We start from the raw sequence: 27,851 nt of genomic DNA on the forward strand, positions 1-27,851 counted from the left end.
TTCAGGACCTTATAATTGCCGGCGTTGGTGCCCTCGAATGTAGGCTGCAGGGCGGACTCGAGGTCGCTGATGTCATGACATTTGGGGCGTCTCGAGTAATTGACTCTTCCAATTTAAAGTATATAGACAGATGGTATATTAGATTACTACCTATAATTATATGGTATCCGATATATCATAATAGACTTCGTATAGCCTGGACTGTCCATTCGCCTCCCCAGCTCGTATTCCTCCCACGTCGCAGTCCACCCCGATCAAGGCTAAGTATTAACACAGTTCCCTATTTCATGATCGGTTATACCAAGCCTGCTAAATTCAGTTAGATGTGTCAAGTAAGCCACACCTTATATTCTACCCAATTCTTCCTACCCAAGACCTTCTATGATGACTTCGGCCGTCCCGGTCGCTGGCGCGGCGCTAGTCCATCCAGCGAGGATACAATCTCCTCACCAAGGACATGGAGGTTATAGGCGGGGAATACAATCCATAGTCCACTGCCAAAATTGTTAATTGTTGACCTCAGAAGGGACAGGGGAGAGCAGGGCGCTTACTTGGGGATAATCCACAGGAAGATCAAGGTGACGGCATCGTTATGTCCAATATTCTCGAAGCCCGAGAAGAATTCATTCAACCCTACATCCCCTCATCATTAGCCGTGAATGCGACGCTAATTGACCCATAACCTTCCCGGACTTACAATACAGAAGAGTCTTGCCGAGTGTCATCACCGACGCGCTGTACGCGATCAGAAGCGCATTCGCTCCCGTGCGCCCCGGAAGCACCTTTTCTTCCTTCAGCAGCCACAACAGCCCCTTTTTCGTTTTGCGCTGCGATGCGCGGCCGCCGGCGGTTGCCGTAGTTCCATGTCTATACACCGTCACGAGGTAGTAGATGTAGGCGATGGTCTCGATGACGTTCAGGACGGTCTGCGCGGCGGTAAAGCCATTCCGAGCGTTGAAAGCCGGCAAACCGTAGATATAATCGATGGTGCCGTAAAGCGCATACGGGGTCCAGATTGGCGAATGTAGCTTGTTCCCCGGCATGCTGTGCGGGCGCAACAGAACGTAACTGGAGTCCCAGACGACCAAGGGTACCGAGACCAGGAGCCAAAGGGTCACGGCCGCGGAGGGCGTATGCATCCATTTTTTCCCGTTCCCATTCCCATTGGCGCCGGCGGACGGCGACGAGGGGGGCGACGACGATCTTGCGCTCGAGGGAGGCGGGAAATCGCGCGGATGGTGTCGCGTGGAGACCATGACGGGGTGCTCGATTCAGAACGAACTGCGGGCGGGCAATGTTTGGTGTACGCAGCTGCCGAGAGGACAGGTTTGCTAAGGAGTTGAGGGTTAGCGCCAAGATCGAGAGTGTGCGAAGAAGCAGAAGAAGAGACGGGGTTTAAGGGAGCGATCGCATACCTCAGTAATTGACGGCTAGTGACGTCTTGCAGCTGCGGTGGTTCGATTACGGCATGGCGGCTGAGGGCTCCATGGATCTTCCCGGCGGATCTGAGACCAACTCCACCTGCTCTGAAGCTGTTGACACTTGACAGTCACTGAGGGGTAGCCTGATACTGAGAATTGTTGCTAAACCAGAGATATGAATCCGGAGTACACGGTGTAGTCTACACCCTTTGTCTTACACGCCCTGCCTGGGCCCAGCCGGGAATTGCTAAGGACACTCCCACTTTTGCTAGTTAGAGACGCTCCTAATTATGTAATACCAGTGATTGTATAATATAAATATCAGCTGATCTGTATCCGAAATTCAGTTTTATTTACATGACCTCCGTGTATGCCCCATTTTTCCACATGCAGTGCACTTTGACGGTGCCTTCTTTCGCTTTTGTATAGCTTCAACCTCTTTTCCCTCTTCATTTTTCTCTAATTGATCTACCTTCCGTTTCTTAGGCCTAGGTAAAGGCATGAGAGGCTCTAAGAGTGGAAGGTATTCCGATTGAACCTCACAAAGTCCAGTCTTCCAAAACGGGTGGATATCAGTCAGTGGAATAGCTTCATTACTCTTCAACAGACTAGAAATCCGGTGTGCACAAGGGAGGCCCATCGTCCTTGTGAATGTATTCGTACACGGGGGTAAAGGTGCAAGACTTGTAGCTCTTTTAGCCTTCGAAACTTGCTCACTGATTCGTTGAATCGAATATCGAGAGGCCCTAGTCATTATGTTAGTATAAAGTTGATATAATGGTACTACTGGCCTTTCAATTTGGTCTCTTGAAAACTCGTATTGTAGCGTTGTATGCTGGGCTTGTAAAGCTTGCGAAATCCTTTCAAAGACGATAAGCATATCCCCTGTAGCATAGCCCTGTGATAAAGCATGCTGACGAACAGAAGCTATAAGAAGCTCTCTGTTATCAAAAGCTTGTTCAACTGGGGGTTCCATTGCTTTGAGGGCAGTAGTAGGTAGGAAGAAGAAAACAACGTAAGAATGCTGTTGCTATAGTATTTCAGATACAGATCAGCTGATAATTATATTACATAATCACTGGTATTACATAGTTAATTAAGAGTGTCTCTAGCAAAAGTGGGAGTGTCCTTAGCAATTCCCTGGTGCCGTTAACTAACTAGCAAAAAACCGTGGTGTCCTTAGCAATTCCTGTCACGGGCTTGGCAGTGAGTAGGTGCGCTTCTACCCGCCAAGACCGTTTAGTAGGACAGTTACCAACTGAGCTACTAAAAAGACCAGAATACCAAGTCTTCGACTTGGTATGCGCATCGCTCTATATAGTAAGCCTTGGTCAGTTCGTCACAATTCCCGGGTGCCGTTAGTAAAAAGTTGGGGTGTCCTTAGCAATTCCCTATAACTAACTAGTTAACTTACCACGTGACATATGTGCTGACTCATCTTATCCTTGCAAAGGCTGGGCTCTCCCTTGATCTTGCGGCCGTAAAATACAACCAACCAACCAACCTTGATCTTGCTTGATTCTTGATCCTCTTGACCTGGATTTAGAAATGGGCCCTGAAAATCCCGCAAAGGTTATACTCATGGTTGTTTCGTGGCTGTGGTAATGACTAACTGTTGATTGTCCAGAAAATCGACCGTCGTGAGCGAGTGCGCGAGAACCAACGAAAGAGTCGGGCGAAGAAGCAAGAGCATATTCGTGACTTGGAGCAGAAGCTAGCATCATTTCAGGAGCACCTTCGACGCAAGGATATTGAGCACCGGCTAGCGGTCCAGAAACTCGAGGCCGAAAATACTAGATTACGACGTCTCTTGGCCCACTTGGGTTTAGCATCAAGCGAAATTGATAGCTATTTGCGTGCAGGCAGTAATCCGGTCATGACGGAGAAAGTTGCCATATCTCCAATTCGGCCAGTTGAGGCCGGGTTTGATTCAAAGCACCAAGAAGCAGTAATCACCGCACGTTTGGGAGCATCATCACAGAGCGAGCGAGATATCGTCGATGCGCAGCCGGGGAGGCTCCCTGAACAATATCTATCTGAGGGCGATTCGGAGTTTTTGAAAGCAACTCACCTGACTGGTTTTGCTGAAAGATTCGAGAAACCGGCATATCAAGACCAGACCATCTGCGGCTGCGCTCCTGCCGAAAACGAGAAATCCTGGCCCACTAACGAAGATATTCTCAATACTACGCTCTGTGCGATTGCCGAGGAGCTAATCAACCAGTACAACACGCGCGGCGTGGATGTCGTCGAGATTCGAAGAAAGCTATGGTCTGGCTTCTCCAAGGGTCTTACAACCGACGAAGGATGCAGAGTCCAAAACCAAATTTTGTTTCAAGTATTGGATGAAATCAGCAACAACTGAGATGGGTCTGTCTTGAATTGATCCGATATCTATCAATCCACCTCTTTCTTTGAGTCTTTAGTCAGGCACTACGAGGGGTCTGCTAGGTCCATGTTTGCCTCCTCGCAAGCCACTTGACTAAATATACTAGGCCCAGAAGCACAGGAACTTCGATCAAGGGCCCAACCGTCGCGGCCAAAGCTTGATCGCTATCTACACCAAATGTCGATATCGCCATCGCTATCGCCAGCTCAAAGTTGTTACTAGCCGCAGTAAAACTTTGGGTGCACGATAGTTTATATCCGAAGCCACAGCGTCGCGTCACGGCCAGAGTGACCATGAAGATAACCGCGAAGTATACGATCAGCGGGGCAGCTACCCGGATCACGGACACGATCTGGTGCACAACTTGCCTTCCCTGCGAAGCGAAAAGGACCAAAATGGTGAACAGGAGACCGATGAGTGATAGAGGTCCAATCCATTTTAGGAAGTGTCGATCGTACCACTCCCTGCCAAGCAGAAGTCGCAGTGCGAACCGAGTGACAATCGCCGCACCTAGCGGTATCCCGAGAAACACCCCGACGCTCTTTGCAGCCAAGGAATAGTCAATGCTCAAACCATCGTCAGAGCCACCGATCACTCGAATGAAGAATATTGCCATTGGTGCGAACAGAACCATCTGCAGGATCGAGTTGACAGCGACTAGAATCGCGCAGTATTCGCCATCCCCGCCGGCGAGTCCCATCCAAACTAGGACCTGGGGTTTTGTTAGCCTGTTATATACGAAGGATGTCCTTGAAGAAGGGACCACACTAACCATAGCAATGCATCGCGCGATTCCTACCAGAATAAGTCCCTCGCGGAGCCCTCTTTCATCAGGGAGAAACGCCCAAGCTAAACCAAGCTAGAGCTATTTGTCAGTCAAGGAATACTCATGGTCCAGGGTCTTATTGTAAGAGTTCACCATGAAAAAAGGAGCTACGACCCAGTTCACAACGATACTGAACCCAATCTGGATCCAAAGTGCCCGTTCCCTGAGAGACCGATGCAAAGTTTCGTACCGGACCTTGCATAGGATCGGATACATCATAACGAGCAAACCGATGGCTGATATTGCTTCAGCGAAATATCTTGAGCCAGTAATGATATACTCACCTATGGGCACCGAAACGCCCACGAATTTCCCCTTTTCTAATGCTCTGCTTGTATTCGGCACGAAGTTTCCCAGAATGATCCCAACCGCCATGGCAAGGAAGATCCAAAGGGCGAGAAAACGGTCAAGGATGGCCAGTTTCTTGAAGGCCGAGGTTGGTCCCTCATATTCTGCATCGAGACTATCGCATTGGCATTCTGTCGTGGTGCAGCCGGTTTCTGGATCGGTTGGAGAATCTTTTTCTTGGGACATTGAGTACCAAGGTAAGGATGCGACAGGAAACCACAAATAATAAAGGTTATTGCGGCACCAGTAAGAAGAATACTGCAGAAAAGTACAGCAGATTTGGATTACATCTAAGAGACAATGGTTTATAGATACCTTAGCCACCTCTGGACATTTGCTCTGCTCAGCCAATCAGAGTTTGAACAGTGACATATCACCGATCACGTGTTACGCCCTACATCGAGGTACCAAGTATACACAGTGCGACCAGGTCCCATAATAATAATCTTGAAACCGACTTCAATAGACTCAATAGATTATTCCAGTGCCGTTCGTATTTAATCCAGTTAGCAAGCATGCGTCTATGGTTTCGACCCTGGCTCGCCGAGTAGTATGCCCTCAAACGTACAGAAATGCGCTGCACGGTAAAGACAACTATTAAAAATGGCCTGTCAGGGCAACACGATTTTGTACGCACATCCCTCAAAGCGGGAGATATACTGGGACAAGAGAAACAACAAGAAATGAAAGTTCATTCTGCTCCCCAGAGGGCACATAGGCCAGCGGTTCGACAATGTTGTTGAAACACCATCCCATATCTACTAACTGCAGTGTAGTTAGTAAATGGAACGTCTTTTTGCTCCCTAGATGGTAGATAGTCCATCATCTTCTGGATCCTAGCCCTTCTGCAATGTTCTAATCACAGTTGACAGAGACCGGAGGGGGAGACTATTGAAACCGAGTGACGACAGTATGGATAAACGCACTAGGCTGCTAGCAAGAGATTATGAGAGAGGAAAATAAATGAAAATTAGAAACAAAAGCCGAGAAGCACGAAGAGCCGATGAGAAATAAAGCCGGCAAAAGAATAGAGTAGAAGACACCGAGCAATCCAGAATCAAAAGTGAAAACTACAGACCTTCCTTCTCTACGGCTAATCATCGGCAGTAAACAAGAGCTGTTAACGATGAAGAGGACCCTCGGGTCCATAGATTTTTTTTGACCGAGTACTACCCTCTATGTGCCAAATTCAGCTTAACTTTTCAATTGTTTTAATTTTTTTACCCCACAAGTGCGTAGTACATACTCCAGAATCCGGTCAGTAGAGGAGTATGGAGACTGGAGACGGGCGGAAACTGAAAGGGACAAAGACCCATCTATCTTAGTTCGTTAAATACGTGACTAGTATTACCGGGATCGGTCCGTAGGAGCAATGAGAAGATGGCAATGAAAGAAAATTCCCGAGGACGGTCGAAGACAGTACGGTGTTGATACACCAAGATTTGGATCGTGCGGTGCCAAGCCCAGGCCGAAACGAAGAAGTGACGTAGTTCCCCGCGGAGAAAAGATGGAGTAGTATCTAGTCTACGGAGTATGGGGGTCGGTGCGGTGGGCGGGCGAGCACCGGATCTGGGGCTAGCGGCTGGTTGGTGTGAGGAAAACAATCAGAGAAAGCCGGGGAGTGAGGTATTTATTAGTTAGTTTTTATTAATTTACTCTGTGGGAGGATAGTGTGGGGGTTGTCTCTTGGATATGCTTCTCCCCGATACTTTCTGTACATTGCTTCCCGATTTTATAGTCAGGCCACGGGATTGAATATGACCACTACATAATATTATTGCCGAGGCGCAATTACCAAAGCCCACTAATCATACAACTGGGAGAAATCTCGCGAATGCAGCAAGTCAGACACTACGTACTCCGGAGTAAAACTTCATATTACTTCACAGTCGCCCCGCGGAGGTTCCCCACAACCCCAAATTATTCGGACCATTCCCGGCATCGCCGAACATGAAGCGCTGTCTTCATAGTTCCTTCTGCGTGCAGTAAGTTGCTGAAGTCTGCAGGTATCGTGGCAAGAAGGAACCTAGCTTATAGGACATAGTCATTGGCACACGGATCCGGGGAAAGAGCAGTGGCACTTCTGTTCAAAACCGCAAACTCCACGAACGGAACCGATGCTTTTCTTTAATCCCGAGCTTCGCGAAAGGATTTCTAGCGGCTCGTAGACCACCCCACAGAGTAAGACCGAAGACCAAGAAGTAGAGAAGCCGCCGAAGGGCTTGGATGATCTAGGCAATATCAACGCCGATCTGCAGACCTCCACCCGATGCCGACGGACGGAGAGCACTCCGTGCCACTGTCTATCCACCATTGCCTGCCTCAGCGCTTCCAATTACTCCGTCATGCTTTGAGGGGGAAATTTGAACCCGCCCGTGTCGCCATGCCGAAATGAAGGAGAAGGAGCCCGCTCCTTGCAGCCCAAATATTCCCGAGCGACCCCGAAATTTGCGGCCCTTGCGGACGGTCCGCAAGGGCCGGCAGACACAGTCTAGCTATCCAAGACATCCATACTCCGTCTGCGGTCAGGCCATGCTGCAATTCGCTTGCCCTGACCGAGGAGGAGAATCTAGCTGCGGGGTATTACTGATTGCATCCGTCGAGTGAGACGGTAACATCATTGTTGTTGGCGACTTGTTTGTTTCTCTCGTCAATGCATCGATTAGTCAGCTCTATGGGAGCCTAAGGCCGCCTTCCCCGGAAACGGCAGTTGCGTATTGCCGTGTATCGTACTGCGTATCCAATAATCAGATTGATCATAAAGATTGAATTCAATATCTTCAATCGGGTTTCATACCAGAGCTCAGAATCCATGATCTAGAGCCGGCCAGGAATTCCGCATAGCCGATCGATCCTGTCCGATGCACTGTGGAGGAGCGCGTCGGAATGTATGGGACCTTACCTCCTGAGTGTATGGAGGGTGTAACAGGGTCTTTCCATTAGTTCCTCCTGCGCATCTTCAATTCCATCCCCAAACAACCTCGCCCTTTGCGGGGCTGGAGATGCCGCCAAGAGGAATGACTCTGCTCTCTCTGGTAGAGGCCAATGAAGGGCCGACTGCCTCGTTGCAGTTGGCCTGGATTCGCCCGGAGAACGTGTCGTGATCATAAGTCATAGCCATTATTCACCAGTACTACCTCATGGCCAACAAATGATGCCGTCGGATGCCTCAAACCGGTCACCACATGGAACCCATCCGCTGGTCTACTCGTCTGCTAGTTTGCTAGTCCATCCTGGCAGCCTGGCACTTGCTCGATCTGGCTCCCCCATGTCGATCACCATACCTACCGTTCCAAACTTCTCGCTGCCGGCGGGTCTTTCCTGCCTCCCTCGACATTAACTAGACTAACTAGACTATGCTGCATACTGTGGGGAACGCTGCCTGTAGTTCCACTGTTCCAGTGTACTCCCGTCGTACATACAAATGATCCGTCCGACTGTCTCGCGATGCACGTAAATTTCCCCCTTCGTTGGGTGGCGTTCCTGTTCTCCTGTTTTGTTATTAATATCGCCGCCCTCCCCTCCCTCGTCTCCCTTCTTTCCCCCTTATCGCTCCCATCCTTCTGCACCTGTTGCGCGGTTGATTGTTTCTCTTTCTACTTCCCCGCGACGATGAAGTTCGGTTGGTTCGAGGCGGCGGCTTTGACTGCTGCCTCGGTGGTCAGTGCTCAGGTACAGAGCCCCCCGCCTTTTCTCCTTTCGTCAGGTCAATTCTACCTGGATGCGGACGGTATCCTAATAACCTCGTATAGGATGACCTAGCTTCCTCTCCCCCTTACTACCCTTCCCCATGGGCCAATGGCCAGGGAGAGTGGGCCGAGTCCTACAAGCGCGCTGTCGACTTTGTGTCTCAGATGACGTTGGCCGAAAAGGTTAACCTCACGACGGGTTCTGGGTAGGTGATCAAGAAGTACTGCGGTGCCAATCTTGAAATGTAGAGCTGACAGACCCCCAGATGGCAGCTGGAGAAGTGTGTCGGTCAGACGGGAAGTGTGCCTAGGTGAGCATTCATCCAATCTGTTGTAAACTCCTGAAAGCTGACTTTGTATGGTAGACTCGGACTGTTGAGCCTGTGCTTGCAGGACAGCCCCCTGGGAATTCGATTTTGTAAGTTATATGGATATTGTTTGCTGTGGCATAGGTGTGAATAGCTAACCCTAACGGTTACAGCGGATTACAATTCCGCATTCCCCGCGGGTGTGAACGTCGCTGCGACCTGGGACAAGTCTCTTGCCTACCTGCGTGGTAAGGCAATGGGACAGGAATTTAGCGACAAGGGTATTGATGTGCAGCTGGGACCTGCCTCTGGCCCTCTCGGTAGACACGCTGATGGCGGCCGAAACTGGGAGGGTTTCTCTCCCGACCCAGCCCTCTCCGGTGTGCTCTTCGCAGAGACCATCAAGGGCATCCAGGATGCGGGTGTCATTGCAACCGCGAAGCACTTTATTGCCAACGAGCAGGAGCACTTCCGTCAGGTTCCCGAGGCTGCTGGCTACGGGTTCAACATTTCCGACACCGTAAGCTCAAACTTGGACGATAAGACCATGCACGAGTTGTACCTCTGGTGAGCATTCTCATTCATATCATTTGCCAATTCCAAGGCCTCCACGCTAACTTCTACAGGCCATTTGCCGATGCTGTGCGCGGTAAGCTATTTTTTTGGTTGATCTCAGAGAGTTTGCGTTGCTAATAATTCAATTGATAGCTGGCGTGGGTGCCGTCATGTGTTCCTACAATCAGATCAACAACAGCTATGGCTGTCAGAACAGCGAGACCCTGAACAAACTCCTGAAGGCCGAGCTTGGATTTCAGGGCTTCGTCATGACCGACTGGAGTGCACACCACAGCGGTGTCGGCTCTGCCTTGGCTGGTTTGGATATGTCGATGCCTGGCGATATTAGCTTCAACGACGGCACTTCGTTCTGGGGCACGAACCTGACAGTCGGAGTCCTCAACGGCACCATTCCCCAGTGGCGTGTGGATGACATGGCTGTCCGTATCATGGCTGCTTACTACAAGGTCGGCCGCGATCGTCTTCACACCCCTCCCAACTTCAGCTCCTGGACCAGAGACGAGTACGGATTCGAACACGACGCGGTTTCGGAGGGTGCTTACGAGAGAGTCAACCAATTTGTGGATGTGCAGCGTGACCATAAGGACATTATCCGTCGCGTGGGCGCTGACAGCATCGTCCTCTTGAAGAACAAGAACGCTCTTCCGCTGACCGGCAAGGAGAAGAAGGTTGCCATTATCGGAGAAGATGCCGGCTCCAATGCCTGGGGTGCTAACGGCTGCGACGACCGTGGTTGCGATAACGGAACCCTCGCCATGGCTTGGGGTAGCGGAACTGCGGAATTCCCTTATCTTGTGACCCCCGAGCAGGCTATCCAGAACAAGGTTCTCCAAGGTCGCGGTAACGTGTTCTCCATCACCCAGAACTGGGCTCTGGACAAGGTGGCTAAGCTCGCCTCACTGTCCAGGTGAGTGCCGAAAATGATCTAGTGATGCTATCCCGTGAGCGAGCACATAGCTAACATGCCACCATAGTGTTTCTCTTGTTTTCGTCAACGCCGATGCAGGTGAAGGGTTCATCAGCGTTGATGGAAACGAAGGAGATCGCAAGAACCTCACTCTCTGGAAGAACGGTGACAACTTGATCAAGACCGCGGCTCAGAACTGCAACAACACCGTCGTCGTCATCCACTCCGTTGGCCCCGTTCTGGTCGATGAATGGTACAACCACCCCAACGTCACCGGTATCCTCTGGGCTGGTCTGCCTGGCCAGGAGTCTGGAAACTCTCTGACCGACGTGCTCTACGGAGATGTCAACCCTGGCGGCAAGACCCCCTTCACCTGGGGCAAGAACCGCGAGTCGTACGGCGCTCCCTTGGTAACGAAGCCCAACAACGGCAATGGGCCGCCCCAGGAGAACTTCGAGGAGGGTGTGTTCATTGACTACCGCCACTTCGACAAGCGCAACGAGACTCCCATTTATGAGTTTGGATTTGGTCTCAGTTACACGAAGTTTGAGTACTCGGGCCTGCAGATTCAATCCTTGAATGCATCCAAGTACACCCCCACCTCTGGCAAGACGAAGGCCGCCCAAACTTTCGGTAGGACCGACGAGGCCTCGGAACTCGTCTACCCCGATGGGCACGAGAGAATCCACGAGTATATCTACCCGTGGCTTAACTCTACCGACCTGAAGGAGTCTTCGAGCGATCCCCACTACGGATGGAAGGACTCGCAGTACATCCCCGAGGACGCCACCGATGGCTCGCCTCAAGACCTTCTGCCCGCTAGTGGCGGTCCTGGAGGTAACCCCGGCCTGTACGAAGACCTGGTTCGGGTTTCGGTCAAGATTACCAACACTGGCCACGTTGCCGGCGACGAGGTACCTCAGCTGGTAAGTTAGATATGAATCTCTGAAATGACAGTGATCGGGGATAATCTTGAAGCTTACCGCTTGTTATCTATAGTATGTCTCTCTGGGTGGCCCCAACGAGCCCCGGAAGGTGCTCCGCAAGTTCGAGCGAGTTCGCCTGGGTGCTTCGCAGCAGGTTGTGTGGTCTACCACGCTCACCCGCCGTGATCTATCCAACTGGGACGTTGCAGCCCAGGACTGGGTGATCACCAAGTACCCCAAGAAGGTCTTCGTTGGAAGCTCTTCGCGGAAGCTGCCGCTGCAGGTTTCATTGCCCGTGGTGGCTTAGAGGAATAGACGAGACGAGACGATCTGTACAGGGTTTATGACTTGTGATGTACATGTTTTGAATAATGACTAGTATTTTAGATATTAGGGATTAGTGATTAATCAACTTACTTCGATATTACCATAAATTTTCTCGTTCTGTTTCTTGTTCTCTATAGATCATTGTATGATGTAGCCTTGTAGACGAAGTGGTAGGCGGTGAGCAGCGACGTCATTCTCTGGGCGCTTCCAAGTCTTCCTTTCGTCGTGCCTTTCGCTCTCTGTCCATCTCTTGTCCACCGGCGTTACAGACCATTGCCCTTAGCGAACCAATTGAAACATTGTCCTTTTATTCTCGCTTTAAAATTCTCAATAGAAGGAATTACAACACACTTATTGTCCACTGGGGTGTCACGACAGAGCAAAAAAGGAGGGAAAACGAGAAAAAATAAACATGTCCTCATCCGACAAACCCCCCACGACAACAACGCGACCCTATCAACCACCAGCGACGGCACTTCTTGTCTATCCAGTAACCTTGATTGTCGGCTCGCTATTCTCCGTCCTCTCTCCGACAGCCCAGGGCTCCCGGGATCATGCCATTGACCATACCGGCCCCTTGGCTCCTACGATCGCCGCTGACCTGAACCTGCCACAACCGCCTGTCAACTACTTTGCTCGCAAGGACAACATCTTCAACGTTTACTTCGTCAAGGTCGGATGGCTATGGACCACCCTGGCATTCTCTCTCCTACTCTTCACCCTCCCCTCTTACGCGGCCCCCTCGAGCCACCAACCGCGACGAATCGGCCAGGCCATCGCCCGATACGCCCTGGCCACCCTAGTCTGGTATCTGACGACGCAGTGGTTCTTCGGACCAGCTGTCATCGATCGCAGTTTCGTGTTCACGGGCGGGAAATGTGAGCGCGCGGTTCCGCTGGCCGAGGGCGAGAACTCGCCGACTCTCCATACGTTGTTCACGGCCGCGGCGTGCAAATCGGCCGGCGGATCTTGGCGAGGCGGTCACGACGTGAGCGGGCATGTGTTCATGCTGGTGTTGGCGACGTCGATGCTGGTTTTCGAAACACTCGGGGCGCTGGCGTCGGAGAATGGTGGAGTCAAGAAGGCTGACAATGGAGACGAGTCGTCTGTCGCGCTTAAGAAATTGTCGGTTCGGTTTGCGTGGGTGGTTTCTGGCTTGGGCTGGTGGATGCTTCTGATGACTGCTATCTGGTTCCATACGTGGTTTGAGAAGGTATTTATTTCTATTTTATCTTCTTTGCTGTGGGGAATTGCTCCCTTGGACTTGGCTAACTGTGAACTAGTTGACGGGACTCCTGATTGCCCTTGGAACCGTCTATACCATCTATATCCTCCCGCGACGAAATACCCCCTGGAGAGACGCGGTAGGCCTTCCGGGTGTATAACTAGCATATATATGATCTCATGGTCTTGCTCCCTGTCGGTTATAGAAGATTTCAGGAGTTCTTGTTCCCAGCATAGAGGTTCATGTGCTGAACGAATGATGCATATTGTAGAATACTATCATGAATTTATATACAGTTCTGTTTCATCTACGTTTCCCGATTAGGGACAGGCTCTGGACCTAAATATCCGTGGCGAAATGCTACGCAGTCTTAGCATTAGCTCACCATCTACAACAGGGCACACAACACAACTACTCACCTCCTGGCAGCAACGCCGATGCATACATGACCTTTGTTATGGGCCGCAGATCCTCCGGCGTCCCAAGTGACTGCTCCATGTATGGTTCCCAGAAGTCCAGAATGGAGTCGGCATGCGCCTTGAGATCCACGGCTCCCTCTTTCTCCGACAACTGCTCCGAAATGCACTGAAGACCCAAGCAGGTGCCGAATTCGCGGAATGCCAGACGAGACTTGATGCTCCGCTCGAAGTAGCGCTCGACTTCAAACAGATCGTCTATATTACACATTAGCTCCTACGATAATCACCTCACCACAGGACACCGGGCAGCGGATTCAACCTACCAACTCGCTCATCTGCCTGACCCGCCAATCTTGTCGCCCATTCCTCCTTCTCCACAAACCAATGGACCGTCCACATCGTCATCCCCAGATCCAGCGGATCCTCAGACACATAGTGCTCTCCCCTCCTGCGCATGATGCGCCTATAATCCACGATCTCATCCGCCAACACAATCCCTTCCCCTGCCTGCTTTGCCGCCGCCTGTAACAGCCTAAACACGACATATCCATCAACAGGGTCCAAATTCCCCTCCGAAACCACCATCGGCGCCGACAAATCCACCGCCATCTTCCACACCATGCGCGGCCGGGCGGATTCGCGACCCACAAAGAACCGCGGATGGATAACCTGTGCCAGCGCCACCGCTTGTCGATTGTATATCGGATCGCCCGTCGCCAGGGAGAGACGGTTCAGCGCAAACATCCACACCGTTAGATAGTGGTGATACTGGCCTTCGGCGTCCGGGCCTGTCGCGTCTGGCTTTCCGATACGAAGACCCCCGCCTAAAGGATTGGTGTCTGTTGCGCCGGGGAGTCGGTTGAGTCCGTCGCGCGTACGTCCGAGAATCTCGTGAACTGTCTCGACGAGGCGGCAGGCAAGGATAAGGTATCTGTCGTTTGGTACGGGGGAGGTCTGCTGCAATGCGGTCTCCCGGTGCAGTGTGAGGAAATTGATCACGCCAAATGCGTCGGTCCAGAGGTATCGGCCGCGATGGCCGCCTAAGTTCGGAGGCGGGGACCAGTGCCTGGGGTCCGAGATGGAATTGAAGTCGCCGTAGATGGATTCTTGCGCTTGCTGGAAGCGTCGGAGGCGGGGCGAGCTGTGAACGCTCATGGTACTTTTGCTGCTGCTACTATGGCTAGTCGTGCTATTCCAGCGGGGATGCAGCGGGAGATGGAAATGGATACGTGCAGGAATTAGTGGAGGGATTTTCGGGGTAGACTTGGTTGGGAGCATTGTAGAACTTGCTTTTACTTCTATAACTAGTATTTTGATTTTATTATCAAATCTGTCGTGCGGTTGAGTTGTGACGTGGGTGTTGACACCAGTGAAGTCATAATGATCGTGCTGCGAATGACTTCATCGCTACTAATGAAACTCCCCCATTCAGTAAGGTATTTAGGTACCTTCAGGTACACTAGAGATACGAACGTTCTGAAAGGCTTGTTAAGTGCGCTCACTCCTTTATCTCCATGCGTATGGCGTCAGAAAAGCTCCAGGGACTTCTCACCGCGGCAGCTCGTCCCTTGCCACCCATCGAGGACCCCGATTTCGCCTCGCATTTCGACGGCTTCGGCGACTATTCCGTCGTTCTTCTGGGCGACGGCAGCCATGGGACGTCGGAATTTTACTCTGCGCGAGCCGAGATCACGAAGCGGTTGATCGAGCATCACGGATTCACCATGGTTGCCGTCGAGGCCGACTGGCCGGACGCCGAAGTGATCGATCGCTACGTCCGACGACGACCCGGACCCCAGGCCTCCATCGGCAAACGCGCACCCGACTACGAGCCCTTCGGCAGATTTCCCACCTGGATGTGGCGCAATCGCGAGACGCAGACGCTCGTGGAATGGATGCGCAACCGCAACGCGCAGGTCCCGAAGGACCAGAACGCCGGCTTCTACGGTCTAGACATGTACAGCATAGGGGAATCGATGCACTCGGTGATCCGGTACCTGGACCGCGTGGACCCGGATGCCGCGAACACTGCACGTCTCCGCTACAGCTGTCTGGCGCCGTGGGTCGAGGATCCCGCCGCCTACGGACTCACAGCCATCCGGGGGATGCAGGACTGCGAGTCCGCGGTGGTGAAGATGCTGCGCGACCTGCTGGACAAGCGCGTGCAGTACGCTGCGAACCCCCACAACGGCGACGAGTACCTGAGCGGCGAGCAGAACGCGTACTTGGTGCGGGACGCCGAACGCTACTACAAGGCGATGTACTACAGCTCCACGGCGTCCTGGACGCTGCGCGACACCCATATGGTCGACGCCCTGCAGCGGCTCCGGCGCTCCAAGCCCGGGGCCAAGGTCGTGGTGTGGGCGCACAACTCGCACTGCGGCGACGCCCGGTATACGGGGATGGGTCGGCGGCGCGACGAGGTGAACCTGGGGCAGCTGTGTCGCGAGCAGTTCGGGCGCGAGAACGTCGCCCTGATAGGCTGCGGGACGCACACTGGTACCGTGGTGGCCGCGCACGCATGGGACGACGATATGCAGGTGATGACCGTGCGGCCGTCGCGGGCTGATAGCTGGGAGCGCGTGGCGCACGATACGGGGATTCCCAGCTTCTGGCTGGATCTGCGACCCGGCAAGATCGACCCGAAGCTGGCGGTGGCGATGGAGACCGATTCGGAGCGCCTGGAGCGGTTTATTGGGGTCATCTATCGGCCGGAGACGGAGAAGCTGTCGCATTACTCCCAGGCGGAGTTGCATAATCAGTTCGATGCTTATATCTGGTTCGATCAGACGGTGGCAGTCCAGTCGTTGGATACGGTGCAACCGAAAACGGCGTTGGGGAGTGAGGAGACGTATCCATTTGGAGAGTAGAGGATGTACGGAGTAATGGACGACATGTAATGGGAGGAGAGTACGGATAGTTAGTTAATGATAGTTAGTGATAGTTAATGAATTATGACGCATGAATAAGATGCACAACTGTGGGATGAATCAGCAACATAATGACGTCAACTCACCGCCCGGCATTATTTGTTTACCCTCGACTTTTGTTGTTTTCTCCCTTGCGCGCTCCTCTCTCCCTCTTTCCCTCCGTTTGCCTCGTTCACGCCACGTCCCGTCAATTGCGCTCTCATCCTCATTTTTAGAATCGACTCCATCCTCGCGTTCCATTCCATTTCTGTCCCCTCACAATGGTGGTTCGCCGATCTGCGCGTCTGCGCAGCCGTCAGGCTTCCTCCGAGGTAAGAAGGCGTTCGCCCACATTCCCCCCGGACAACCGCCAACCGCCAACCGCCAACCTCACTTTCGCCTCACCCACCCACCATCATCCCACCGCAGCGATTTATGCTTTCAGTTCTTCGCGGCCCTTGCATGACTCTTTACACCATGCTGATCTCGCTCCTTAATTTAGGAACCGCAGCTGCCTGTTGACCCCGTCAACAATAACAACAACAATCCCACTAGCAACGACGACCAGAACACTACTACTAATACCCACACCACACTCCCCGCCGTGATGGAGCGCGACGAGACCCCCGTTGTTGACGCTCCTCCCCAGCCCGAGCCCAAGGCTGCCACATCCTCTACTTCTTCTACCAATCTCCGCACTCCTCTCAAAGCAGCTCCTCCCCAGCCTAAGACCGCCACTACTCCTTCGGTTGCTGTGAATCGCGGGTCGCCTCTAAAAGCAACCCCCGCGCAGAAAACTCCCTCTCAAAAAACACCGTCTCAGAAGACTCCCTCCCAAAAGACCCCTGTGGCCCAGACCCCCACTAGCGTGCTCACTCGCCCGCCTCACCAGGAGATGCACCCCAGCAAAGTTCACCAGAGTACCACCAAACAGGCCGACTCGGGCTTGATCCTGGGCTTCAATCCTGTCAAGAAGGATGCAGAGGGCAAACCTGTGAAGGAGTCCCTGGGACAGGATACTCCCTCCAAGGCTCGACCTTCGCCCGCGTCCACCAGCTTCGGTACGCCCGGCTTCGAATTCAAATTCTCCTGCCATGAGTCGCAGCTCAGTGACGAAGCTAAGAAACTTATGGAGAGTGTGCGCGAGGATGTCGCCAAAATCAAGTCTCAGATGACCGTGGACCAGAAAGAGGCCGCTTCGCAGAAGGCCGACGACCAACAGGCCGGCGACCGAAGAATCGCGCACCCCAAGGGCAAAACCAATCGCTTCAGCAATGCTCACATGGCCGAGTTCAAGAAAATGGACTCGATTGCCGGCCACGCGTCCGCTTTCCGTGCTACCCCCGGACGCTTCCAGCCTGTCCAGAAGACTCTCAAGCGGACCAACTCCAAGGCACGTCTGGATGAGTCGGACAAGAAATCGCCCGCCAAGGCGACCCCGACCAAGCCTGCTGCCGTGCCCGCCGTGTCGGCCGTGTCGGCCAGCGCCAAACGCGTGAAACATGTTAAGACTGACGACACATCTACGCACCGGCCCACTGAAAGCGAGCCTCGTACTCCTAGCAAGCCCGCTCATGTCCGTCCACGGTCGGCTGTGCGCAACTCGCTGATGACCCCGACTGCGGCTTCTGCGGCGCGCGCCACCTACACGAGCATCAAGCCCCCTCGGGCGTCCATGATCCCCTCTCTAGCACGGTCTCCGTCGTTGAATCAGCCCACCGCTCCGCGCACGCCCAGAACCGATTTCAACCCCCGATTCAAGACCAACATCCCGTCCCTGTCCAACCTCAGATCGATTCTCCGCCGCAACCACCAGCCTCTGTTCTCCAAGGACCCTTCCAAGATTGCAGCTGGGACTCATGTGGCAGCGCCGGACTTCGAATCCAAGATGCTGGTGGGATCATCGCGGGACGCGTCGGAAGATCCTGTTCAGACTCCTTCGCCTAAGAAGCGCGTCGAGTTCTCAGCTAGCACTCGCTCCCCTGCGGCCGAAGCGTCTCCCTCCCCCTCTAAAACCCCCGCAGTGATGCCTCCGCCTATCTCGAATATCGTTTATCCCACTTTGCCAGTCTTGACTCCAGACCACGCGGTTTCCAAGTCAGCGAACGCCGAAGCCAAGCATTCTATCCGTCAGGTTAGCCCCTCAGATGCTGCTCCTGTTACTACCACTTCCGCCCCCGATGTCGCCGGCGTTCCTCACGGCATTAGAAACAAGAAACGGCACCGGGCCACCGAAGACGAGGCCGAGGCCGAGAACGTGCCGCCGGTCGAGTCTCCCTCCGGGGCTCGTAGCACCAAGAGAGTCAAGCTGAGCTCCCCGTCTCCCACCAAGATGCCCACTCCTAGTCCTACCAAGGCTCGGACTCACACCCCCATGCGGTCGTCCTCGAGTGTTAGTCGATCTGGGACCCCGGCCAGTGCTCGCCAGAGGAGTCGTGGCATTCTGAGCATGAGCCGTATGAATATGCTCTCTCGACCCAAGAACCGTCCTTGATTGTCCATCAATTCTCAGATGAACAAGATTGGGACATGACCAGCCCATATGCATTCACGAAAATTTTTTTTTCAGCTTCTTTTTAAACCGCACATAGCCATACCGCATTCCAAGATTTCTTTTTCTACCCCTTCGATTTTCCCAGTGAATGGTGTTTCTTTTTCATCCCGTACATTTTATCTCCATTGACCCGACAGTCTCCAGACTGACCCATGTACTTACTTCATCGGATTTGATATCTCTGGGATTGGGTCTTCGATTTGCTTTCTACTTCTCACGCAGGCGCTTGGATGCATCCGGAATGCAATATTCACTGGACGGCGTTGGATGCGTTTCCTTTTTTCTTCCAGTTAATTTGACTCTTTCTACTCCATGTTTGCCTTGTCTGGGTGAATCGGATGAAGGACTGCATGACATGGATTGACTTTTTTTTTCCTTTCTTAATTCGATGTTGGTGATTTGTTGACTTGGTAACGACCATCTTGTCCGTTTTGTCTTGTTTAATTTGCAATTTGCAATTTGTATCAAGAAATTGATTAACTTGTTCCATCTTCTTTTCTATCTATTCATGAGCATGAAACCAGCCATACAGATCTGATTACAGATAGATAACAGATGCAGTTCTTTGGTTTTTTCTTCCGAACTTGTTTGTGTGTTGGATGAATGAGCCGTTCTACATGGTTACCTGTCAGATTTGGTTCCATGTTGTCTTTTACATCTTCGTACTGAACTGAACTGAACTGAATCAATTGGTTTTTCTTTGTGTTTAGTAAGAGTTCGCAGTTCGTAGTTGTGTCCATCAATCTATCTACCTAGCTGCCCAACCTTACGGGGTTAAAAAAAAGGAATCCAAATGTATGAGAATATAAAAGCGGAGATTGAAACAGAAACACCAAAAAAAAAAAAAAAAGCACCAAGGCGATGCATGCTCCGAGACTACTCTAAACTCTAAAGATCAATAGATAGAGGAATGAATAGAAAGATAGATCGATAGGATGAAGAGGAAAGACAAAGGACGATCGATCGATACCAAATAACGAGAAGGGGAAAGGAACATCTGTGTGGTTCTAATCAACCGTGGAACTTGCTCATTTGGTTCTTGGTTTTTTTTTTTTTTTTCTTTTTTCTCTTCCTTTCTTGTGGATGTCCTTGTTTGCCCTCTATCTGTGATTTTCTTCGATGGGTGGTTGGATTAATTGGTACCAGTGTTGGTTGGGGTCTTGTTTTTTTATTTCTCCGTTCCAGGGTATGGTAGGTAATGCCACAAGTGTAACGTAATGAGTAAAATTACAGGAAGATATCAAGATGAAAAAAAGAAGAGAATACAGGATCATAAGATGAGAAAAGGGGGACAAAAACGCAAAACTCCCAGGCCATCCATATCTGTTTGTTGACGGAGATGATAACACAAGGAAAGCGGACATAAAATAGATAATAAGTATTAGACATAAAAAAACCGATGAAAAGAGAAAGCCAGCCACCAAGAAAAAAAAAATACATGAGTAGAAAGCAGAGCAGGAGAGAAAAAGAAAAAGAAAATCAGGTAATATCATCATCGTCATCCTTTCATCGAGGCCAAAAATGAATCCAGATTGTATTCCTCTTGGTATTGTCGATCGTCCCAGAGTTCTCCGAGATCGTCGAGCCAGCCCTTCTTGCCCTTTTCTTTGACTTCGCCGTCGATGTCGACCATGTCGACCTCGTTGCCTGTGGCGGTGTCACTGGGCTTCTCGGCATTGTCGGCCGTTTCGCCTAAATTGAAGAGATCCAGGAGTTGGTCTGTGTCCATGGTATTGAGACCGGCATTTTGTTGATTGACCACTGTGGATGCGACGTCGATTTTGAATCGTTGGAGACTAGAGGGGATTGTTAGTATCGAGAGAGAGAAAAAAAAGCTAGAAATCGAAAACTTACTTCAGAATCTTCTCCTCCAGCGTTCCCCGAGTGATCAATCGGTAGACATTGACTACCTTCTTTTGTCCGATACGATGGGCACGGTCCATGGCCTGAATATCCTTTTGCGGGTTCCAGTCATGTTCCACGAAAATAACCGTGTCGGCTCCCGTGAGGTTCAGACCCAATCCACCCACGCTGGTCGTAAGAAGCAAGACATCGTAACTGGGATCTGTGTTGAACCGATTGACAATGTCTTGACGCTTGGTTGCTTCGACGCCACCGTCCAGGCGAAGATACTGAACAGAAGGAAGAAGTTTCTTGAAAACTTCACTCTGTACAATGTCCAGCATCTCCTTCATCTGACAGAAGATCAGGGCTCGGTGTGGGCTAACGTAGCTGGCTCCGGTAGCCAAATCACCTTCGCTAGGTGGATCAACGCCGATACCGCAGTCGAGCATCAGGTCGCGCAGAGCGCTGAGCTTAGGGGCGTGGGAGATATCTCGGATGTAGGAATTCTTTTGGTTCAGATAGGTCTGGACCTCGTTGTATTGCTTGTGGCCTTCTTTGACGACAAGTGCCGGGGAGTTGCAAAGACGGCGCATGTATTGCAGCGCTTGGAAGATGTGCTCCTTGTCAGATTTTTCGGAGCTGCCCACCTTGTTTGTAAGGGCCTTTTGCTCCTTCTTGGTGAAATCCTCAAAGAGTCGCTTTTGGAGCTCACTGGGGTCACAGTAATAATTCTGGATGATCTTCGGAGGCAGGTCGTTAAGCACCTCCTCCTTCAGACGACGCAGCAAGAAGGGCAAGACCTGCTTGTGCAGAGCCTCGATCGCTAGTGCTCCAGCCTCTTGCTCCTTCGAGGAGGACTTGCTGAAACGACTAGCCGCGATCGGTTTGGCGAAGCGATCTAGGAAGACCTTTTCTGTACCGAGGAATCCAGGCATCAAGAAGTCGAAAAGAGACCACAGCTCCAGCACGTTGTTCTGAATAGGCGTACCAGAGAGGATCAACCGGTGGTTGCTGACGATGCGCTTGACCGCCAGAGTGACCTTCGCCTTGGGATTCTTGATCAAGTGACCTTCGTCCAGCACGCAGTAGTTCCAGCTGATGGGGTTGAGAATGTCGTTGTCGTTTCGACAAATGTCATACGAGGTCACAACGATATCCGCGTCCGCGAGAGCGCCTCTTAGTCGTGCACGTTCCACCGGCGGTCCAACGTATGCGACGCTTTTGAGGAATGGGGCATACTGTTTGATCTCTTGCTGCCAATGTCCAGACAGAGACGGTGGACAGACAATCAAAGACGGCAGCTTTCTAGAATCTGACGCCTGCGTTCGCGCGTATTCTTCGGCGCGCATATGATGATCGCTAGCAACAATACAAATGGTCTGAAGGGTTTTACCGAGACCCATGTCATCACAGAGAATTCCATGTAGATTGTAGCGGTTGAGGAAGGCAAGCCAATTGACACCCTCTTGCTGGTAAGGTCGAAGTTCGGCCTTGATGGAGACTGGTAGCTGGAATTCCTCTACCTTTCGCACGTCTAGCATCTGTGACATGAACTTCCTCTCTCGTTCACGACCCTTGAGCAGCTCCTCCGAGAGACCAGGGGGGTCTGGAATGCCGGCCTCCAGTGGGACAAGTTTGACTAATGTCGCGAAAGACGTCGTTGCCAGAAGTCTCACATCGTTATCAGAGTCGCTCATTCGTCCCAAGACAGGCACGACGAGGAAGATGACGTAAGGTAGGATGCCGTCTTCCATAACATGGATGAGATGATAGATACACTCAACGGCTCCCTGGCGGTGATGAACATCCAAGGCATTGTTGATAGTAGGTAGTACATTCTCGACCAGCATGGTCATGCCTTCCACCGTAATGACGCTGCATATCGTGGCGAAACATTTGGCAGCCGCGTAACGAATGACGGAGAGCTCGCATTGTAGGGCCTTGACGACGATTGGCATGAGACCAACCACCCAGGGGTAGAGACCAGGGTCGAACTTGGGAAGAATGGCACGAAGCGTTGACAATCCGTCCACAGCTTCCTGGCCCAGATCATTACCAATATCAAGAATGTCGGCGGGGAGGTCGCCAGAGAGCGCTTCTTTGAGCGGACGTTCGATCAGAGCCGCAAGATTGGGTACTTTCTCCATAAGGCCTGCGCCGAACTTGACGGCGAGTTGCTCGAGGGCATCCTTGGCACCACGACGCATGATTCTCGCATCCTTTGCCTCCTTCTCGAATTTCGCCGCATCCGGATGATCGCGCCGATCTTCCTCCTTACGAAGTGATAGGATCGATTTGTCGAGGCTGGCATTGTGGTGAAACTCGGGGGTCTCCGACGTGTCCACACAGCAGTACTTGACCAAGTTTCCAATGACTTTGTCGACGGGGCCTCTCTTGGCGGCATTCGTGTAGTACTCCACTAGTGTAACAACCGCGGTTGCAGAGCGTTGCTGAAGCTCGGCGTTTTCTTCCTTCTTGATATTGTCCATGATTCCCTTGATGAGATGGGTGGGCTTCTTGGGAATATCATGCAAAGCAACCAAGGCTCCGGCTGCCGCGGCTCGGACACGCATGTCTCGCTGCTCACGGACGTTTCGTGCCTCGGAGATTGCATTATCTGCCGTTGAGCGTGTATCGGTCAGTACCTGGGTGGCAGTCATCCGGTGCATGGGCGTCATGGTCTTATTTAGCCGGTCGAAGTCTTGCCCGATCACCTTTTCGGCATCGGACAGAGAGAACGCACTCGGGCCAGCCTCGGGGTCCCCTTGAACGATAACGGCTAAGACAGGCAATCTTGATCCGGCGACATGCCCATGGTCCCGGAAGGCATTCAGCAATGAATGACACTGTGCACGGGCGACATGGAGATAGCATGCAATATCGCTATACCACAGTGGACGGTCTCCTTCCACAATGGGGCGCAGCCTCTCACACAATTGAGCTGTGTACTTAGCGCCGGGACCGGCGAACCTGGCATATTCTTCGATAACCATGGCAGATGAGAGTTGCGAAGTCGATGCGGAGTGGTTGAGGCATTCAATAATAGAGGGCCAGAGATTTGAAAGTCCATGTTTGTCCCAGAAATGGAGGAATTCTCCAAGGGCTTTGGAGGCGTGGATCTTAGATCGTAACATCGTATCCGCGCCGACAAGGTCAATGTCACCCTGGAGCATGTGCCCATCAACGTTGTGAGCCGAGGGAGGTGGTGGAATTTCCTTCTTTTCGACCTTGCGCCCGCGTTTCTTGGCCCCGTCAGGTCCAGTGTTATTTGAGCTTGGAGAGGATCTCGCAGGAGCAGCAGCGCTGGTTGGGAACGGCAAGCCGGACGGTTTGATGAAAAGGGAGGCGTTCATGGGGATAGGATAACGGGGTACACCGAAAGGTGCCAAAGTCAATGTGATGAGGGGCTGGACATTGTTCAACAGTTCGGCCTCCAAATTGAATAATCCACGAGTTTCCAGGGCCTTCAGTAACTCCGACCACACCTGGAGAGACAGCTTCAGGACCCCTTCGTTCCGCTCCACCAACAAGTTCTGAAAGATGAGACGGAGCGCTTTGCCATTGACCCATTCGTTGGTACCCTCGCCCTCGAGTTTCAAGAATGTCATCAGGGCTCGGAGCACTGCAGAACGTACACTGGTAATCGTGTGTCGCAAGAAGGGGTAGAGGCGAGGGACGAGGTTGCCAAATGAGGACTCGGGATCGACGGCTGCGTTTGTTTTCATCGCTTCGAGCACTTCGCGGAACGTACAGAGTTTGGCTAGCAGATCCATCACCGACCCTGTACTGGCACTCAAATCGTCCTGCAGATTGGAGAGACAGTCCCATACGATGGTCATAAGAGGACCCAGCGTGCCCTGTCGAGAGGTGACGAATTCTTCCGCAATGGGGACCAACGTGGCAGCACTCACGGCACGGACATCGTCGTCATAGTCTCCCAAGCCTTTCATAACCGCCTCCAAGACACCATCCATAAGTTTAGCATCTTTCACGAGCAGGTCTTTTCGCACCGCTACAAGATAGCGAAGACCGATCATGCCACCATGGCAAACTTCCCAAATGGGACGGTCCAGGTCCAGGTCCTTTTGCATGATGATCCGGTAGAGACACTTGTAGACGGAAATCACTGTGCGCGTGCTGAGCTGGGACAGAAGGGCACCCAACGTTTGACCAACAGTCTCGCGAATTGGAGCAACAACATTATCGGAGATATAGTCTCCAAAGCGATCGAGCATGAGAACGCAGAGAAGACGGCATGCCAAATCATCCAACCATTTGCGATTGAGGGTATCATTCTCGGCTCGCGTCTTCCCTCGAACCCGACCGGCACCGGCACCTTGCACCCTAATGACTTCACGAAGAGCCATCGCCGCCCCGTGACGAACTTCCCAGTTCGGATCGAAGATGTCGATCATCAGGAAATCACACATGGGATCAAAGGGCCACATCGGACTAGGACCCTCGTCGACAAGCTCCGGCTGGATAATGGGCTTTGCGGGTGTAGTCTCCCCCTTGAATTCCGTGACAATTTTTGAGTCATCATCGGCGCTGGATCGATCGAGCGAGAAATAATCGGGTTTCGAGTCGCCATTCCGCTCCTCCCCATTCTCGGCCTTGATCGGGTGGGGCGTCGTTGTCGATGGTGTAGTAACGTTCTCGGATGGCCGTCGCGCGGAGATGTCTACCAAACGTACTTTGTTGGCACCCAGTTTCGCACTCTGTTTGTTTTTTCGTTTCAGCTGGTTCAATTGCCGCTTGCTCAGACCCGCCTCCTCACCGTTGGCAGCCTCACCGGGCGACGCTACCGCAGGATAGTTCATGCCGTGGTGGTTGTTACTGTTACTGTTGCTGTTTTCACGCGAAATGGGCGAAGGAACCTCTTTCGTCCCAGACGCCGGCTTATGAACCAGGTCATTGTCGTCGATCAATTCTTCTTCGATGTATTCCCCTGCGAGACCCAGTCTGGAGATTAGTGTTTTCTTCTGATGCTGTAACCGGGAGGCCGGATCTAGGGCGGCCAGCGAATATTCGTATTCTTTGCCGGCACTCCCCAGCAGCCGCTTGCCGAATCTGAGGATGGAGATCAGATCGAGGCGGTCAAGCTGGAGCAACGGCTCTTCCGCGGATGAGAGTTGCTCTTCCTCGGCCTTGATATCGACATCCAAATCGTCATCATCGTCTTCGGCCTTTTTGATCTGCAGACCGTCGTCCTCGTTCGGGTCAAAGACATCTGCATTGGTGACGATGAGACCGATAGCCTTGGCCGCGGCCGTGCGGGTATCCCACGATTTGGATCTGAGATACGGTAGAATGCGACCCAGTAGGTTGAAGAGCTCATCAGGGTGCTGCTTTTGAACATCAGCCAGTTGCTGGGCGGCCGTGTTACGGATAAGAGGCGTGCTGCCCGTCTCCAGCAATCTACAGAACACAATGATTAGTCAGATGCTCCCCGACGGGGGCTCGAATGTTAACAGATACTCACGTGACTAAGCGATCCAGTCTAGCGCGCAACACCGGTTAGCGTCGTGTCACACATGTACGGGTATTACCGTCTACCACTTTTTCTTCGCGTAGACACTAAGACTGTAGAGAAACTCACCTGGAAGTCATGGCTGGCAGATTCCCCTCTCACGGGGGGAGAGAAATGTGAGAAAAGGGTGAGAAGTGGAAAGTTCCACCAGAAACCAACTCGAGGCGAGCGAGTTTCGGGGTGAAATGCAAGTGAAAAGAGAGAGAATAACAGGTCGTGGGAATCGTCGTAGTCGTCGTAGTCGGAGCAGTGGCTGTAAGGTATAAAAGAATAATACAGCCGCGTTACACCGCCGTCACCGCCATCGAACAAGAAGAAGAAGAGTGGAGAGTGGATAGGTCCAATCACGAGACGCGCAGGGGAAATAAAGGGCGGCGCAATATGAGTTTACTACTGGGAGTCGCGAAGCCGGCAGTCATCGGGAGAGCAGAGAGAAGAATTTGGTGGTTGAGATGGAGATTCCCGCGATCATATAGTAGCTGAGGGCCGATGACGATGTAGATGAAAAATTGGAAAAATGGGGAAAAAAGGGTAAAGTAATAAAATAATACAATCAGAATCAAATAAAAAAAAAAATAAAAAAAGAGAAGAGAAAAAAAAAAATATTAAATTAGAACCGACTCTCAAAATGGAGAGTCGCAAAAGGTCCAGCGTCGTCGGGATGGCCGCAGAAAGCAACGGGCCAGAAAAGCGGAATCCGTCAGTCACCTCAGTAACTCAAGTATCAACAAGAGAGCGCTCGAGGTCACGCTGCCTGTTTATATCATTGGGGCTTCTTTCGCTGGGCGCGCCGACCCATGCTTGGGCCCTGCGCGCTAGTCTCTTTCCGGGTTAGCCGGACCCACGCCCGCAAAGGTTTTCGTGTGTCCACGTGACTCCCCAACCTCACGGGAGGACGCCTCTGCGCCTGGGCGCCTGAGGCTGCGTTGCGCCGCCGATGCCTCCCGTTTGGATGCACTACTGGCTCTGTACAGATTGTACCTAAGCCACTATCCGTAGTTCCGACGGAGGACTGCGTTCATTGCTCCCGGGGCGATCATACATTCCCCTTCCGATCCAATCCGGTCATTGGAAGCTTGTTTCGATCCCTCATCCAAATGCCAAGAAATGCCAGATTTCATCCCTCGTCCGCGTCGGCATAGAGACCCCTTCCGAGATCCCTGTGGTTCTGGTCTGGTTGGCCTGAGGCTCTCTCCTGCCGTCCTTGTTGCCTCAGGCTGCTTTCACCCGGATCCAATCAGCGGGCCTCGATTACAGTCGTGGAAATATATATCGGGATCGTCATCGGTCCTCTTTGTCTGTCTTTGTAGGCGTCTATATATAACCCGCTGTATGGGAAACAATCTGTCTTTTTTGATGAGACTGACATAACTGCCAACTTGGTTTTCTTAGATTCTTTGTCTCTATCATTGCTAAATATAGGATTGAGACTAAGGATCTGGACTACACTCTACGTAGCGCATCTCCTCTCAAGATGTCAAATAAACAGTCGATCTCCGAGATCCGAAGGTAAGCAATTCAGGCACAAGGGGAGAAAGAAAAATCCCAGAACCGAACGTGTCCATTTCTATACATTGAGGACTTCATCGTCGCAGGAACAAAACAGCATGACTTTGGTAGTAATAGTGAAACATCGAATTCCGCATCGCACC

The 27,851-nt window shown here is 52.0% G+C and overlaps 9 protein-coding genes across 9 annotated transcripts; 5 read left to right on the forward strand and 4 right to left on the reverse strand.

Moving 5' to 3' along the window:
* Positions 1–379: 379 nt before the first annotated feature.
* Positions 380–1,256, reverse strand: KD926_007034 (uncharacterized protein; the record flags this gene model as incomplete). The annotated part of the gene is made up of 3 exons (XM_053100687.1): positions 380–494; positions 552–633; positions 698–1,256. 3 exons carry the CDS (start codon positions 1,254–1,256, stop codon positions 380–382), a joined length of 756 nt encoding a protein of 251 aa, XP_052960714.1.
* Positions 1,257–2,969: 1,713 nt separating this feature from the next.
* Positions 2,970–3,786, forward strand: KD926_007035 (bZIP transcription factor; the record flags this gene model as incomplete). The annotated part of the gene is made up of 2 exons (XM_053100698.1): positions 2,970–2,993; positions 3,049–3,786. 2 exons carry the CDS (start codon positions 2,970–2,972, stop codon positions 3,784–3,786), a joined length of 762 nt encoding a protein of 253 aa, XP_052960715.1.
* Positions 3,787–3,868: 82 nt separating this feature from the next.
* Positions 3,869–5,170, reverse strand: KD926_007036 (arsenic resistance protein; the record flags this gene model as incomplete). The annotated part of the gene is made up of 4 exons (XM_053100709.1): positions 3,869–4,522; positions 4,583–4,669; positions 4,730–4,872; positions 4,921–5,170. 4 exons carry the CDS (start codon positions 5,168–5,170, stop codon positions 3,869–3,871), a joined length of 1,134 nt encoding a protein of 377 aa, XP_052960716.1.
* A 3,426-nt stretch (positions 5,171–8,596) lies between these two features.
* Positions 8,597–11,697, forward strand: KD926_007037 (beta-glucosidase; the record flags this gene model as incomplete). Its single annotated transcript, XM_053100720.1, has 9 exons — positions 8,597–8,656; positions 8,737–8,879; positions 8,940–8,984; positions 9,039–9,091; positions 9,155–9,548; positions 9,608–9,630; positions 9,690–10,464; positions 10,532–11,390; positions 11,464–11,697. The coding sequence occupies 9 exons, from the start codon at positions 8,597–8,599 to the stop codon at positions 11,695–11,697; spliced, it is 2,586 nt and encodes an 861-aa protein (XP_052960717.1).
* Positions 11,698–12,129: 432 nt separating this feature from the next.
* On the forward strand, positions 12,130–13,102 carry KD926_007038 (putative inositol phospholipid biosynthesis protein Scs3; the record flags this gene model as incomplete). Its single annotated transcript, XM_053100731.1, has 2 exons — positions 12,130–12,930; positions 13,001–13,102. 2 exons carry the CDS (start codon positions 12,130–12,132, stop codon positions 13,100–13,102), a joined length of 903 nt encoding a protein of 300 aa, XP_052960718.1.
* A 147-nt stretch (positions 13,103–13,249) lies between these two features.
* On the reverse strand, positions 13,250–14,639 carry KD926_007039 (uncharacterized protein; the record flags this gene model as incomplete). Its single annotated transcript, XM_053100742.1, has 3 exons — positions 13,250–13,302; positions 13,362–13,616; positions 13,685–14,639. The coding sequence occupies 3 exons, from the start codon at positions 14,637–14,639 to the stop codon at positions 13,250–13,252; spliced, it is 1,263 nt and encodes a 420-aa protein (XP_052960719.1).
* A 236-nt stretch (positions 14,640–14,875) lies between these two features.
* On the forward strand, positions 14,876–16,231 carry KD926_007040 (putative erythromycin esterase; the record flags this gene model as incomplete). Its single annotated transcript, XM_053100754.1, has 1 exon — positions 14,876–16,231. The coding sequence occupies one exon, from the start codon at positions 14,876–14,878 to the stop codon at positions 16,229–16,231; it is 1,356 nt and encodes a 451-aa protein (XP_052960720.1).
* A 320-nt stretch (positions 16,232–16,551) lies between these two features.
* Positions 16,552–18,764, forward strand: KD926_007041 (uncharacterized protein; the record flags this gene model as incomplete). The annotated part of the gene is made up of 2 exons (XM_053100765.1): positions 16,552–16,602; positions 16,773–18,764. The coding sequence occupies 2 exons, from the start codon at positions 16,552–16,554 to the stop codon at positions 18,762–18,764; spliced, it is 2,043 nt and encodes a 680-aa protein (XP_052960721.1).
* A 1,558-nt stretch (positions 18,765–20,322) lies between these two features.
* Positions 20,323–26,279, reverse strand: KD926_007042 (DNA-binding ATPase; the record flags this gene model as incomplete). The annotated part of the gene is made up of 4 exons (XM_053100776.1): positions 20,323–20,620; positions 20,679–26,087; positions 26,152–26,169; positions 26,269–26,279. The coding sequence occupies 4 exons, from the start codon at positions 26,277–26,279 to the stop codon at positions 20,323–20,325; spliced, it is 5,736 nt and encodes a 1,911-aa protein (XP_052960722.1).
* Between the last annotated feature and the right edge of the window lie 1,572 nt (positions 26,280–27,851).

Source organism: Aspergillus affinis (assembly GCF_023601865.1).
Source record: "Aspergillus affinis strain CMG 70 chromosome Unknown NODE_3_length_628324_cov_86_750800, whole genome shotgun sequence".
In the NCBI taxonomy this organism is placed as follows: Eukaryota; Fungi; Ascomycota; class Eurotiomycetes; order Eurotiales; family Aspergillaceae; genus Aspergillus; species Aspergillus affinis.